At 43.7% G+C, this 12,046-nt stretch overlaps 1 protein-coding gene across 5 annotated transcripts in view; it reads right to left on the minus strand.

Moving 5' to 3' along the window:
- The window catches only part of MYO9A (myosin IXA), a 160,882-nt gene that overhangs the window by 28,801 nt on the left and 120,035 nt on the right, over nt 1–12,046 (minus strand). For 4 of the 5 annotated variants that reach the window (XM_071813725.1, XM_071813727.1, XM_065847292.2 and 1 more), the window contains 5 exons: nt 11,083–11,202; nt 8,200–8,275; nt 3,639–3,782; nt 2,959–2,998; nt 2,169–2,291 (listed from right to left, as the gene is read on the minus strand). In XM_071813725.1, coding sequence (XP_071669826.1) covers nt 2,169–2,291; nt 2,959–2,998; nt 3,639–3,782; nt 8,200–8,275; nt 11,083–11,202 — 503 coding nt within the window. The remainder of the gene's footprint in view (nt 1–2,168; nt 2,292–2,958; nt 2,999–3,638; nt 3,783–8,199; nt 8,276–11,082; nt 11,203–12,046) is intronic. The other variant, XM_071813726.1, reaches the window with a different exon arrangement.

Here is a 12,046-nt window from a genome sequence, read left to right on the forward strand (position 1 = left end):
TTCGGCATCACCCTGCGCTATACGTGGCAGCATCTTTTCCTTTAGGGGCACAGCATATGCAGGATTTACATCCGCATCCTGCAGTTTAGGGAATGGCCATTTAGTTTTCAGCCCCCAAAGGCATCACCGCCCTTACAGCATCCTCTAATGTGATACGGCTGTTTCAACTACCCGAGGTAGAGGTGTGCTTAACATCAATAGGAGATGGAGAGGGTGCAGGCCTGGTGTTCGGGCATTAGGCACAAGGCGGTGTTTATCAGAAAAAAAGGCGGAAAAAAGGAAAAGGAAAAGGAAAAAGGAAAGAGGAAAAAGGAAAAGAGAAAAAGACAAAAAAGAAGAAAGGAAAAGGAAAAATGAAAAAGAAAGAAGGAAAAAGGAGAAATGAAAGAAGAAAAAAGAAAACAAAGAAAAAAGATAAAAGAAAAAAGGAAAAAAGAAAAAAGAAAAAAGAGCAAAGAGGAAAAAGGAAAAAGGAAAAAGGAAAAAAGGAAAAGGAAAAAGAAAGAAAAAAGAAAAAGAAAAAAGAAAAACAAAAAGAAAAAAGAAAAAAGAAAAAAGAAAAAATAAGAAAAGCAAAAAGGAAAAAGGAAAAGAAAAAAAGAAAAGAAAAAAGAAAAAGGAAAAAGGAAAGAGAAAAAAGAGGAAAAAAGGAAAAAGAAAAAAGGATAAATTAAAAAGAAAAAAGAAAAGAGAAAAAAGAAAAATAAAAAGGAAAGAAAAAGCAAATTAAAAAAATAAGAAAAACTCACATACACACAAAAAAGAAAACCCCCTGCAAAACAAACCCCTGTGATAGGAAGTATTCGGTTTTCCTGCCTGTGACCCAATTCCACGCGCCGCGGTTTTCTTCTCCTGCTCTCGCTAGCAAAGCCATCTGGCCGGCTCGCGCCGCCCTGCCCTCCTGAGAGAACGCGTCTCTCCTACCAGCGCCCATGAAGTCAGGGCTGCAGTGCCCAGAGTTGGTCCGAGAGGAGAAGCAGTCGTGGCAGAGCTGCCTCTGACTTATCATTTTATCCATTTTAATTAAAAAAAGAATGTGTAGACACAGCTCCTACGTCATCCAATCACCGCTGGGAAACAGCAGAAAGTGTAAGGAAAAGGTATTTGATTGGTGTACTTCGCTGTAGGGGGATAGAGCTGAAATGTTTCCAGTGTTTAGTGCTCTCTTATTTGTATGTGCTGTAAAAATAGCTATAAAAATCTTAATTTTCAGAATTTCTATTTCTATAGGTTTGGGGAAGTCATTTCACTCCAAGACATCCCTGTCTCAAGCATCTTATGGTATTGCATGAATTAAACTGCAGAAGTGTGTTTAACCAGCACACAATTAGATTAGACTAAGCTAAAATACATACATATATACACAAATGTGTATCAAGATATGTGTGGTCATGTATATGCATAATTACTGAATCTTACCCAGATCTACACAGGAACATTTTCTATAAATGACCCATGTCTCCCAAAACTGAAATTTGAAGCTAAAAGCAAGCCAGACTTGCTTAGAAACCGATTTTTCACTGAAAAGCTGCTTTCTAATATTACCACCTGCTTGTGTATGTGTCCTCTAGCCATTTCCAAGCCCTGATGCACATATCGGAGGATTATTTTTGCTGTGGTTGTTCCTTGCGCACAGCACCGACACAACAAATGCCGTATCGATCCCTTCCCTGAGCTCCTCCGCCTGCCGGGACACAACGCAGCAATATTTGGACCTTCCTGCCCATATTAAAATTCACATTCTGGCTGGCTTGAAACCAGGTTGAATTTCCTTTGCTGAACATGAGTAAAAAGACTGTAAAAATGTTTGGTTTGGGATTTTGCTGGTTCTGGATTCAGCGGAAAAAGCGCCACGATGCGACAGTTTGGAGAGTGAGGTACCGGAGGATGGGGACACACCAACATCTCTGCTCTGCTGCTCATCCTCACATCCCATCTTGCTCCATCGCATCATCCCCCACCATGAGAACCACCATCACTCTTGTTGCTCTCCATTTACATCATTTTGATACCTGCAAGGTGTCTCCCAGCTTACCCAAGCTGCCTCCTCGGCTTAACTCCAGCCCTAAACTGGTGAGGATAGGACAGGACTGTGCCTACAAGGGTCCTCCTTGGGACCAGGTAATGGGTTTTAGTTCACATCTGTGTGTTGGAGGGAAAGGATTTACCTGGAACTGGGCGCTGATGCTGGGCGGTTTTTTCTTCTTATGGAGATGGAGCAGAGATTTGGTGATGCGGTCATGCAGCGTCAGGTTGGTCAGGTGCTTGAGGGACTTCACGTCCAGCATGTGCTGTAGACAAAGAAAAACTCCGTTTATTCTTGATAAATACAAGAAGAATTAGATTTTGCCACCATGCCATCTGCTATTTCCCTCTTTACACTCTCTGCGGGGCTTCCTTAAGTGACCACCCTACTTAATCTCAATGGGAAATGTCGTTTGAAACGTTACTCTGCTCCCCCAGATCATGTTCCTCCAAACTCTTTCCATCTTTGACCATGGGAAATTTGGCTCTTCTACCCACTAAATGTTGCAGACAAACTACTAATTATTAATAAACAGTTCATGGATTAACTGTGCCTCTCCAGGTGCAACGTGCACACAGAGTAAAACCAGTTTTGCTCCTCCTGGTTCTCCATTCCTGGCCATTGAAGAGGCACCTGCGAGGACCACAAGCAGCGTTATTCTTTGAGGTGCAACAGATTTCTTGGCATCTCTTAAAATACAGCAAATACAGTCAGGATGAAGGGAAACTAAATATTAGACATTCTCATACAGCTCTCCTCCCAGGGCTGAAATCCTTTGGTTTTATAGAAATTAAAGAGCCCTGAACAGAGCTGAGTTGCCGAGGGCTCGATGGAGACACAAGTTGTCCTCCTCACATCCAGCAGCATCTCAACATTGTACCTGCAGACTCAACCCAGCGACTGGCAAGGTAAAAATACTGCTTTTCGCTCACCTTTGGGAGATTTGGTTTGGCTTTGAAGTTCTTATTTCGCCTGGGGAGATAATAAATGGCTCAGATTAATCCACGTGTGCAGCTGGAGAATGGAGTTGGTAAAACAAGGCCTTCAAAATCCCTTTTAGCAGCTGCTTCCTAAAACCTGCACTGAAACGGGGCTGCTTCTGCATGCTGCAAACTACAAATCCAATTAAAGCAGATCGTTACATTGGAAATGAGGGGGATGCCGGTAATTTGGGTAGAGTGAAAGGATTGATCACCCTCCTGCTTTCTCATACCACCCGTTAACTCCACCCACCCTGGCGATGTTCTCTGAACCTCCGGAGGCTGCAGCGTGAATCAGCAGCAGCATTTCCCCACCTCATTTGTAATGGAAACTTTGGTATCGTGTCAAAAAGCGTGACTGCGTTACATCGCTGTCATATCTTAAGACCGGTTTGACCGGCAGATTCATCCCTTCTCTCTCTCCCCTGCGTCTGTCACTACAAATGAATGATAAGAGTTAAATAAATCAGACACATCAAACATACTGGGGTCACTTTGACCCAACCGAAACGTCTGCAAGTCTACTGGAAATCCTGATATTTTTATATCCTGCTTATTTACATTCCTCTATCTACCCGTGCTGCTCATTATGCTGTGGGATCGAAGGCCAAACCCCCTCGTCTAGTACTGACATGAGGATGCCGTGGGCTCTCTCCAGCAGTTTGCTGTTGGTGGCGTTGACGAATATCCCGTCTTTGTCTAGAAAGGTGCCGGGGCTGGCGAGCCTGCCGTGCCGCATCCCCATCCGGCCGTTCCAGCCGACCGCGTAGGCATCGCTGCAACACCAAACAGCGTTAGGAAGAGAGAAAAAAAACCCGGTTCTATGACAAAATAAAACATAACATGGTAAAATAATCTGTCGGTAGAAAATGAGAGTCGTCACTTTCGTAAATCTGTCCCCATGGGATGAGTTCCTGATGCCAGACACCACATGAAGTGACTGGCTTATTAAGTAACTTCTAAAAATCAAATACTCATAAAAGGATCGAACTATCAGCAGGAGAATAACAGCTCGTGGTTCTCGCAGTCAGAAGGTTTGGGTCTGCAGTTACCCCAGTGTTCTGAAGAATGTGAGACTAAAACCTCTGCCATCAGCCTTGCCACCATCAATAGCCACAACCTCAGATGATGCCAACTCTGTCTTCTCTAATTCATGCAATCATTTAATTAGGAAAAGAAAAAGCAAATGTCATTTGCAGTAAACTACTTATTTGCCACAAAGGAAGGATTCCAGCCCCAGAATCACTTGCAGGGACCCGATGACAACTCACTGGCCCGGTTTGGTCCTCCCTGCCTCTCCAGAAACACTCGCCTGGCTGCTGAAGGGAAAGGGGAAAGAAACCAAAATCTGCCCCAGGAGGAAGAGAAATGGGTTTTCAACACAACTTCACATCATGGCAAATAATTTCCAGCACTGAGGAACCTTCCTATGGTGTCTGAGGTTACGCAAAACCCCTCCTGGGCTGCGCCCAACTGCAATACTTTTGGTTTGCTGATGGGGTTTTGGGGCTTTTTTGGTTTTGTTTTTTGATCTAAGGAAGGATGTGGGGTCTGCAACCCCTGCCAGAGCCGTCTCAGGAGGAAAAGGATGATAAAGACACTCAATGCAGCACCAGTCTCCTGGTCACAAGGATGCTGAAGGACACGGTGGCTTAAATGTGGCCTCCGGCACCCGTCACTTCTGAGATCCAGCAACAAGGCTGCTCTTTGCCTTTCAAGTCAGGATTTGGAGAAAGGTGAATACCAAGTGGCACACGGAAATTAAAAAATCAAGCATGTGAGGTTGTTCATTCAGCCAACTTCAAGCCTGGAGCCAGATCCTCAGAGCAATGCAATGCTGGAGCCTAAGTCGCTTTGCCACCTCACCACAGCACTTTTCAAATCCCTTCTTGGGCCCGTTACATCAGTGTTTTGACATGTATTAAAAGAAAGGATGAATCACAGCAAAGTAAACCCCTGGCTGAGTGCTCAGAGACCTGCTTTTTTATAAGCTGTCGGTTCGGTTCAAGGGAGGCCAGAAAGAAGCTTTAATATCCTGGTGATCTCTCCTGTCTGGCTTCTTTCTCTTTACAGCTCAGGTCCCACCCATCAAAAACCTATTTGTAAGGGGGAAAAAAATGATAAAAATCACCGGTTGACGGGCACCACTAAACCTCAATGGCCACTTTCAGGATCTACAACCCATCATTAATCCTGGCTGACCACAATGTGCTCTCTGGTTTGAGACCAGCTGTGGTTATACAGACTCGGAGCAGGACCAGAGAACAGAAAACCCTAGAAATTCCCGTGTGGTTTTGAAAAAGAAAGAGAGATAAAATGAGAAGTCTGTTTATTATGGACACTTGAGGATGGATACGGACACTTGAGGATGGATACGGACACTTGAGGATGGATACGTGCATACGGTGACCGACAGCTGTTTTGGGAGGTCAATCATCTCACCAAGCCCAACTCACTGTTTCAAGGCAGATCAGCACTTGCTGTCCTGCATGCCACTGAGACATCACTGCACATAAATAAACTCTATTAACGGACATAAACTGGCAGGAAAACACACAGCCGAGCGGTTTTTGCTCTGCTGAAGCCTGGTTTCCACCTCCAGCATCTGCAAACCACCCGTCCGCTTTCTGCGGAGATCAGAGGAGAGCGCTTGGCTCGCCGGAGCCTCCGCTTCCTGCGTGATGTCATGCCACAAATGTGCTTCTTGAAGCGAGCCCCGGGCTATCCTGTGGGCTGGATGTACAGCGCAGACGTATCAGCCACCGCATGATCGTGAGATGGCTCTGAAAGCAAATTCCTGGTTAATTTAGCTCGGGAAATTGCTTGCCCGTCTATCTGTTGGAAAGCTGTAAGAGTAAATCTCTCTTCTATATGTGTTGCCTTCAGCCTCGTATTTCCCTCTTTTTCTTGCTCGACAAGCGCAATTTAACTGAAATAACCAACATTTATCAAGTGTGAGATGACTCTTCAGATCAAAATCAGGACTCAGATCAATGAAAGGTACTAAAATCACTCTGAAAGCACAGGAGATCCTACGAGACCCCCGTTTGTGCTTTCAGAAGGAAAGGGCACAAATGACATTTGGGGACCATCACTGGCGATTGCCCTAGATTATGGCCCAACAAGGCACCACACGAGGAGGAACATAGGAGTTCGGGCATCTTCCAAAAGATATTTTCTGCAAATGTATCAGTAAAGGGAACAAACTGTCTGTCCTGACCCTGTTGTGAGGATACAACTGCCGAAGATGACAGAAAGAAGCCACAGAAGTTGCTGCTCTTGATCCCGGCTGTTTAAGGCAACTTGTCTGCTGTGCTGGCTTGGGTTACACCAAATAAACAGAACTGACCACAGGCTGAACTCCCCAGTAAACAAATCCATCCTCCTCCTTGTTCCCTGCCTTCACAACGGCCCCTCACTGAGATTATCGAGATGTTTTGAGTTACAAAAATACCAGCAGCACGAGCTGCCGCACCAACGCAGACGTCTCCATATGGTCGAGAAAAGCCCCGTCCCACCTCAGACGTGTTCTTCACGCACCAGCGTCAGGTTTGAAGGCTCGCTAGAGAAACTGCAGAGCTTATCTACGCGTGAAGATCTCCACAGGGATAAAGTTTCACCTTACATCATGTTCAGGGAAACCTGCGCAACCAGAGATGGTCGAAACAGAGAACGTCATCTCTGGAGATGACAAACTTCTCTGCCTCAAACATTACCAGGTACCTTCTATGGCCATAACCCAACACATTAGAGTTGGAGTAGCTAAAGTGTTAGGAGACATTAAAGGAGGGGTGGGAAAGACTGATGTGAGGACAACCGGGGTTGCATCACCTTCCCACGATAGGTTGAGATCGCTCACACGAGCTGGATTTCTGCCCAAACTCGAGAAGCGGCACAAATTTTTGAATTCAATCCAATAACCTGACGGAAATCACAACCTCACTGAAAAGAAACCAGCTCGCAATGATATGAGGATATTCAGTTGTCCTTCAGCAGGGTGCCAGCACCGCTCTCAAAGGGAGGAAATTCGGAGCAAGAGGGATGTTCTAGTCTTGATAGCAGAGGGCACACGGGGAGCAAAGCCAGACTACAAAAGACACTTTTGTTCCCCTACCAAAAAAAGGAATGTGTATCTAATTTCCATCTGGGCCATTTGTCATGGATAGAAGTAAAAAAATTAGGTTTAATAATATCTCTGGAGGATATTTTATCATGTGTGGAAGGGAAGCCCCCTGAGCTGCAAGGCCCATGACAGGGGAGTGGATGGGCACGTTTCAGGAGACAATCTCAGTCTCCTCCCAACGTGTTCTGGATGTCTGATGAAAATCAGAGCAGCCGTGAAGTTACACCGGGATGTCTGCAGCTCCAAGCAATTGTTTTAGGAGCTGAGGATGATCTGATCGTATCTTTCTCCAGCACACTGACATCTGCTCGGAGGTAAGCAGAGAAGCATCGTACCCCTTTAAAGGTGGAATTTGGATGATGAGCCTTTCCAATGTCTGAAAAGGGATAGCACAAGAGTAGTTGTAGAAAAGGAGAAGGCTCAGTGCCCAGATATCCCTTTGAAATGGAGACATTTTGCTTCAGAAGCAACTTAATTCTTAAATGGATTTGGAAAACCTTTGGCAGAAGAGGCACGGATTGCATCTCAAAGCACAGACCTAACTCTCCAACAAAAAGGTCTCATTAAGGAGTTGCCTGAATGGTCAGAACCTTCAACGAATAGCTAAAAAATCAAACTGTACATAGAAACCTTAAAAATTCGACCTATTTCCAGTTAACATGCTTTTTCCATGGAAAACAAGCAACCATTTGACAAGGTACCATCTCGAGCCTCATAACTTTCTGGGTTATCCACACTGAGCGCACATCACCACATTGCTGTACTCACACACATCACTGGGTTTTTCCCCTCTAGAGAAATCCTCATTATATTTGTATTTCCTCGATATTAACACATGCACTAATTTTTTCACAAGCTTCTTACCACCTCGTACGCCACACCACCTACAATCACTGCCTTTTGATGGAGGAAAGTTGCCTGCTGTTATAAAGATATTTAGATATGATCACATAGCAGAGAAAGAGTGAAGACACACTGAGATAAACATTAATATAGTCATACCAACAGATAACACTTGTTTGACCAAGATTTCCTTGCTGAAAAAGTAAAAACAAAAGCAAGAGACGTACCGCTGGGCCCTCTCGTTGATGGTGTTGACTCCCTGGAGATCTGAGAGCGGCGTCCGCGGGCTCTTCCGAGTAATACCTAAAGTAGCACGTGGACAAAGAGAAAAAAGAAGTAGTTTCTAGCTGGCTCTTCACCAAAAGGCAATTAGCATAGCCATAGCTTAGCGTTGACGAGAGCGAGGAGGAGCACGTACATGTCACGGCACATGTCGGGCACACAAGGGTGCCAAGGATGCCGATGTACCCGTCGTCTACTCAGTCCAACCTCCCTGCCACAAATTCATCACCCTTCTGAGTAACGCCGGTGGCTCAAGGCTACTAATTCCCCTCCCACACGTTGGAGCAGGGATGTGTTGCCCAACTGATAAGCAAAAGGGGTGACGGAAGAGGCTGACGTGGTGGAGGGGACCAGCCACCCACGTCCTGCGTGTCCAAAATATTCGGAAGCTCTTTGCTGTGCGCGGGACAAACCCGTCGCCTGCATGGGCAAAACATGGGGATGATGATAAGTAGGGTGCTTGGAAAAATGGGCGTTTATTCCTCACATGCTTCTTCCCTTCCTAGAGATGTATGGAGAAGGTTATGTATAGCAAGCGGTATGTGCTGCACAAGGAGGCTTTATTGTCTATTGAACCTATACCCTCTGCTAGGGGTAGTTGTAGAGTAATTTAATTCATATTTATAATTTAAATTTAATATTAACATTCTATATTCCAATATTATATAAATATATTCGCATATTTGATATTAATATTCATATTTATGCTTTATATTTAATAAATATAAATTTATATTCCTTTTCTATTTAATAAAGAGTCAAGCAGGTTATAAGACGTGGTTACAGAAGCAGCTATTACCTTCCCCAAAGTACAAATGTTTTGTAACCAAGCGTTTATGAAGTCAGAAGACAATTTTTGTAGACAACAAAATGCTTTTCAAGTCACTAAACTGCACGTACTTAAAGACCCAATAAGCTCCAATTTTGACATGAAAACAGCTGAGCAATTGTTGAATTGTCTTGACATCGCTGCTGTGAGACAGGAAACATCACAGCACTCACTCGAACACAGGGAAAATATTTATATATTAGATATATTCTTTTATATATTTATATACATATATGTGTGTGTATATATATATATCCTTTTACCCTGGGATTTTTGCAGTGGAAAAAAATGGCAAAAAACCCACCTCTTTAAAAAGAAAGAAGTCCAAGCTATAGTTTGTAACCAAATAGGAAGCAATAGCAAATCTCCTCCTCCCCATATTTACAAGAGAGCAGGCCAGATCAGCTGAGTGCCCAGCTATGCTTAGAGTTCAAAACTCTCTTTTTAATCGCCATTTAAACCATTTTTGGTTACATTTCTTGTCCCAGGAATGTCCTTTCGCCCCAGACTTGCATTTCGGAATTCTGCCAGTTTAACACCCAAAGTGATATTTTGATGAAGAAAAGTTAGGCTGCACAAGCTGGTTAATGAGAATTGCTTTAGACATAGCCCCAAAAAGAGTTTTCTACATTTTGCCATTAATTGGTTCTTAAAAGAAGAAATACATCCCTGCCAAAGCCGAAAAAAGTTTGATATTGATGTATTGATATATTGATGTATTGATATATTGATGTAGCCCCATATATCAGCAGTAGCTTTTCAGAAACAGACTCATTAGTCTCATTGAGATGAGTTTGGGCTAATCCCAGTCTGCTCCCTACTTAGGAACATCAACCAGATGAGGTCTCAATATGTTGAGCTCAACATTAAGCTCAGCCTACCTGCTTCACATTAAATGAAGTCTTTAAGCGTCTCTTGAGCTATATGAATTTACCTCTTTTAAGCCTAACTAATTGCGAATTAACTCCCTCAAACTTCCCATACTGCTGAGCTAACTTACAGATTAAAATTAATTAATTGAAATTAAATTTACTCTACTGATAATCGCCTTCCTTTTCAATAGTTTCTTAGCACAACGCCACTTAAGAAAATCTATTGCTGTGCTTGTCTTACTGCTTTATATTTCCTTTTAGTTAATACTAGCAACATGTAGGAAAAGATAATGTAGTCTAAATTCAGAATTAAAGTCTAACTTAAGAATTAAAACACCTCCTGCAATGCTACGTGTTGCAGGAAGCATGGAAATCTGATATAAAGTTTCTAGTAGGACAAGCAGATTTCTGAAGACTTAGCATGCAACTGCAGTACTTACCATGCTCAGCTCTGCAGAAAGGAATGGCAGAACAATGATCTCTAAATATATAAGTATCAAATAGAGATTTTTAAAATGTATATAATACAATAGCACAGGCAGAAGTGTCCGTGTTGTCATGCAGGATGAGTTTATTACGTGACAGAGGAGTGAGGAGGAAGAAACGGAGACCAAGTGCATCTTTACCCAACTCATTCTGTAAAATAACATTGCCAAATGCTTTCATTTTAAATAGGAGCCCTTGGAGATCATATTTTCGCGAGACAAAGTTATTTTTAAAGTCCAATGAAACCTGAATAAAGTCAAATTCCAGCTGTATCAGCCGCGTGCCTTCTATCAGGAATATTCCGACCAGATCTGCGGTGCTTTGAACTTATTATCACGTGTGCGATAACAACAATAAAACACACACCAAAAATACTCCCAGCATCACATCGGCGAGTAAACGGGGAAACCACCAACACAATGATGCCGTATCTCAAGAAATGTGGGTTTGCATTTAATTTTACCCTTGGAACTCCACTTAATAATTTCCCAATAGGCTTTAAATTGCTGTGAGGTGGTCGGTTCGATGTTAGAAGGTCCCTTGTTTTTTTTAACTCTTTCTACACTGAATGATGCACCTGGTTTCCATTTCTTGGCGTGTGAGTGTGGTATGAGAGGGAGAGGTGGGTGGTGGAGCCTTACTGTACTTCTCCTCCTTGCATCTCTGCAGGATCTCTAAGCTCCTCTGATGGACTGGGTGATGGAGAAAGCTAAAACTATCCACATTTTTCAAAACGGCACATGGCACTGCATCATCATGCCCTTGGGAAGCAAAATAAAAACAACAAATGGAGAGAAGAGAAAGATTATATAAGCAGAAATCAGCAGAGAACGAGCCCGAAGGACGGGAGAGCTCGAGGGTCGCGTTTTTTTCCGTGCTCGACACAATTTAACTTCGGTTTCCTCCAAATGTGGTGCCGTGGCATGGGAGCAACAGGCTGGACCAAATCCCAGCCCCACTTATAATCCTTATTAGTCAGAGTGTAATCGCTTTATAATCACTCTGAGATTATTTGGGCAAAAAAAAATAGATGATTAGACAAATCTTTGCTTTTATTAACTGCTTTTTAAAATGCTTTCCATGCCTCTGAAAGGCATTATCCACAATTCCCTGCACAGATGTTCTTGGATGAGGCCACCTCCAATTTGCATCTTGCAACCCAGAGCCACACTTTGCTCAGATTTTGGCAATTAAAAGGAAAAAATAGAAATGATTTGTATTAAACAAGGGTTCTGTATTCCTCGTTGCAGAGGACACAGAGTCTGGAGTCAGGTAGGACGGGTTTGAGGTCGGAAGTTGGAACAAACCATCATTGCGCGGCCAAGCCGACCTCGGATGGCCCAGCTCCAACCAGTGACGCCGCGCAAAGGGGCAGCACCTCCCAGCATCGTTGAGGTGCCAAGGGACACGTCACGCTCCCGTTGAGGTGTCACGAGGTCACCGAGGAGTTACCTTGTGTCAGCACTTCATACCGACGCGTTACATCACCGGGAAGGACGGACAGGAACTTTGTGGAGGAACACTGTCAAGAGCATCTTCCTGGCATGACCACCACTTCACGCTGCTCACTGGGACCTCAAAACCAGTTTTTTGGTTGCTATCACC

This window comes from Patagioenas fasciata, chromosome 12, assembly GCF_037038585.1.
Source record: "Patagioenas fasciata isolate bPatFas1 chromosome 12, bPatFas1.hap1, whole genome shotgun sequence".
NCBI lineage: Eukaryota > Metazoa > Chordata > Aves > Columbiformes > Columbidae > Patagioenas > Patagioenas fasciata.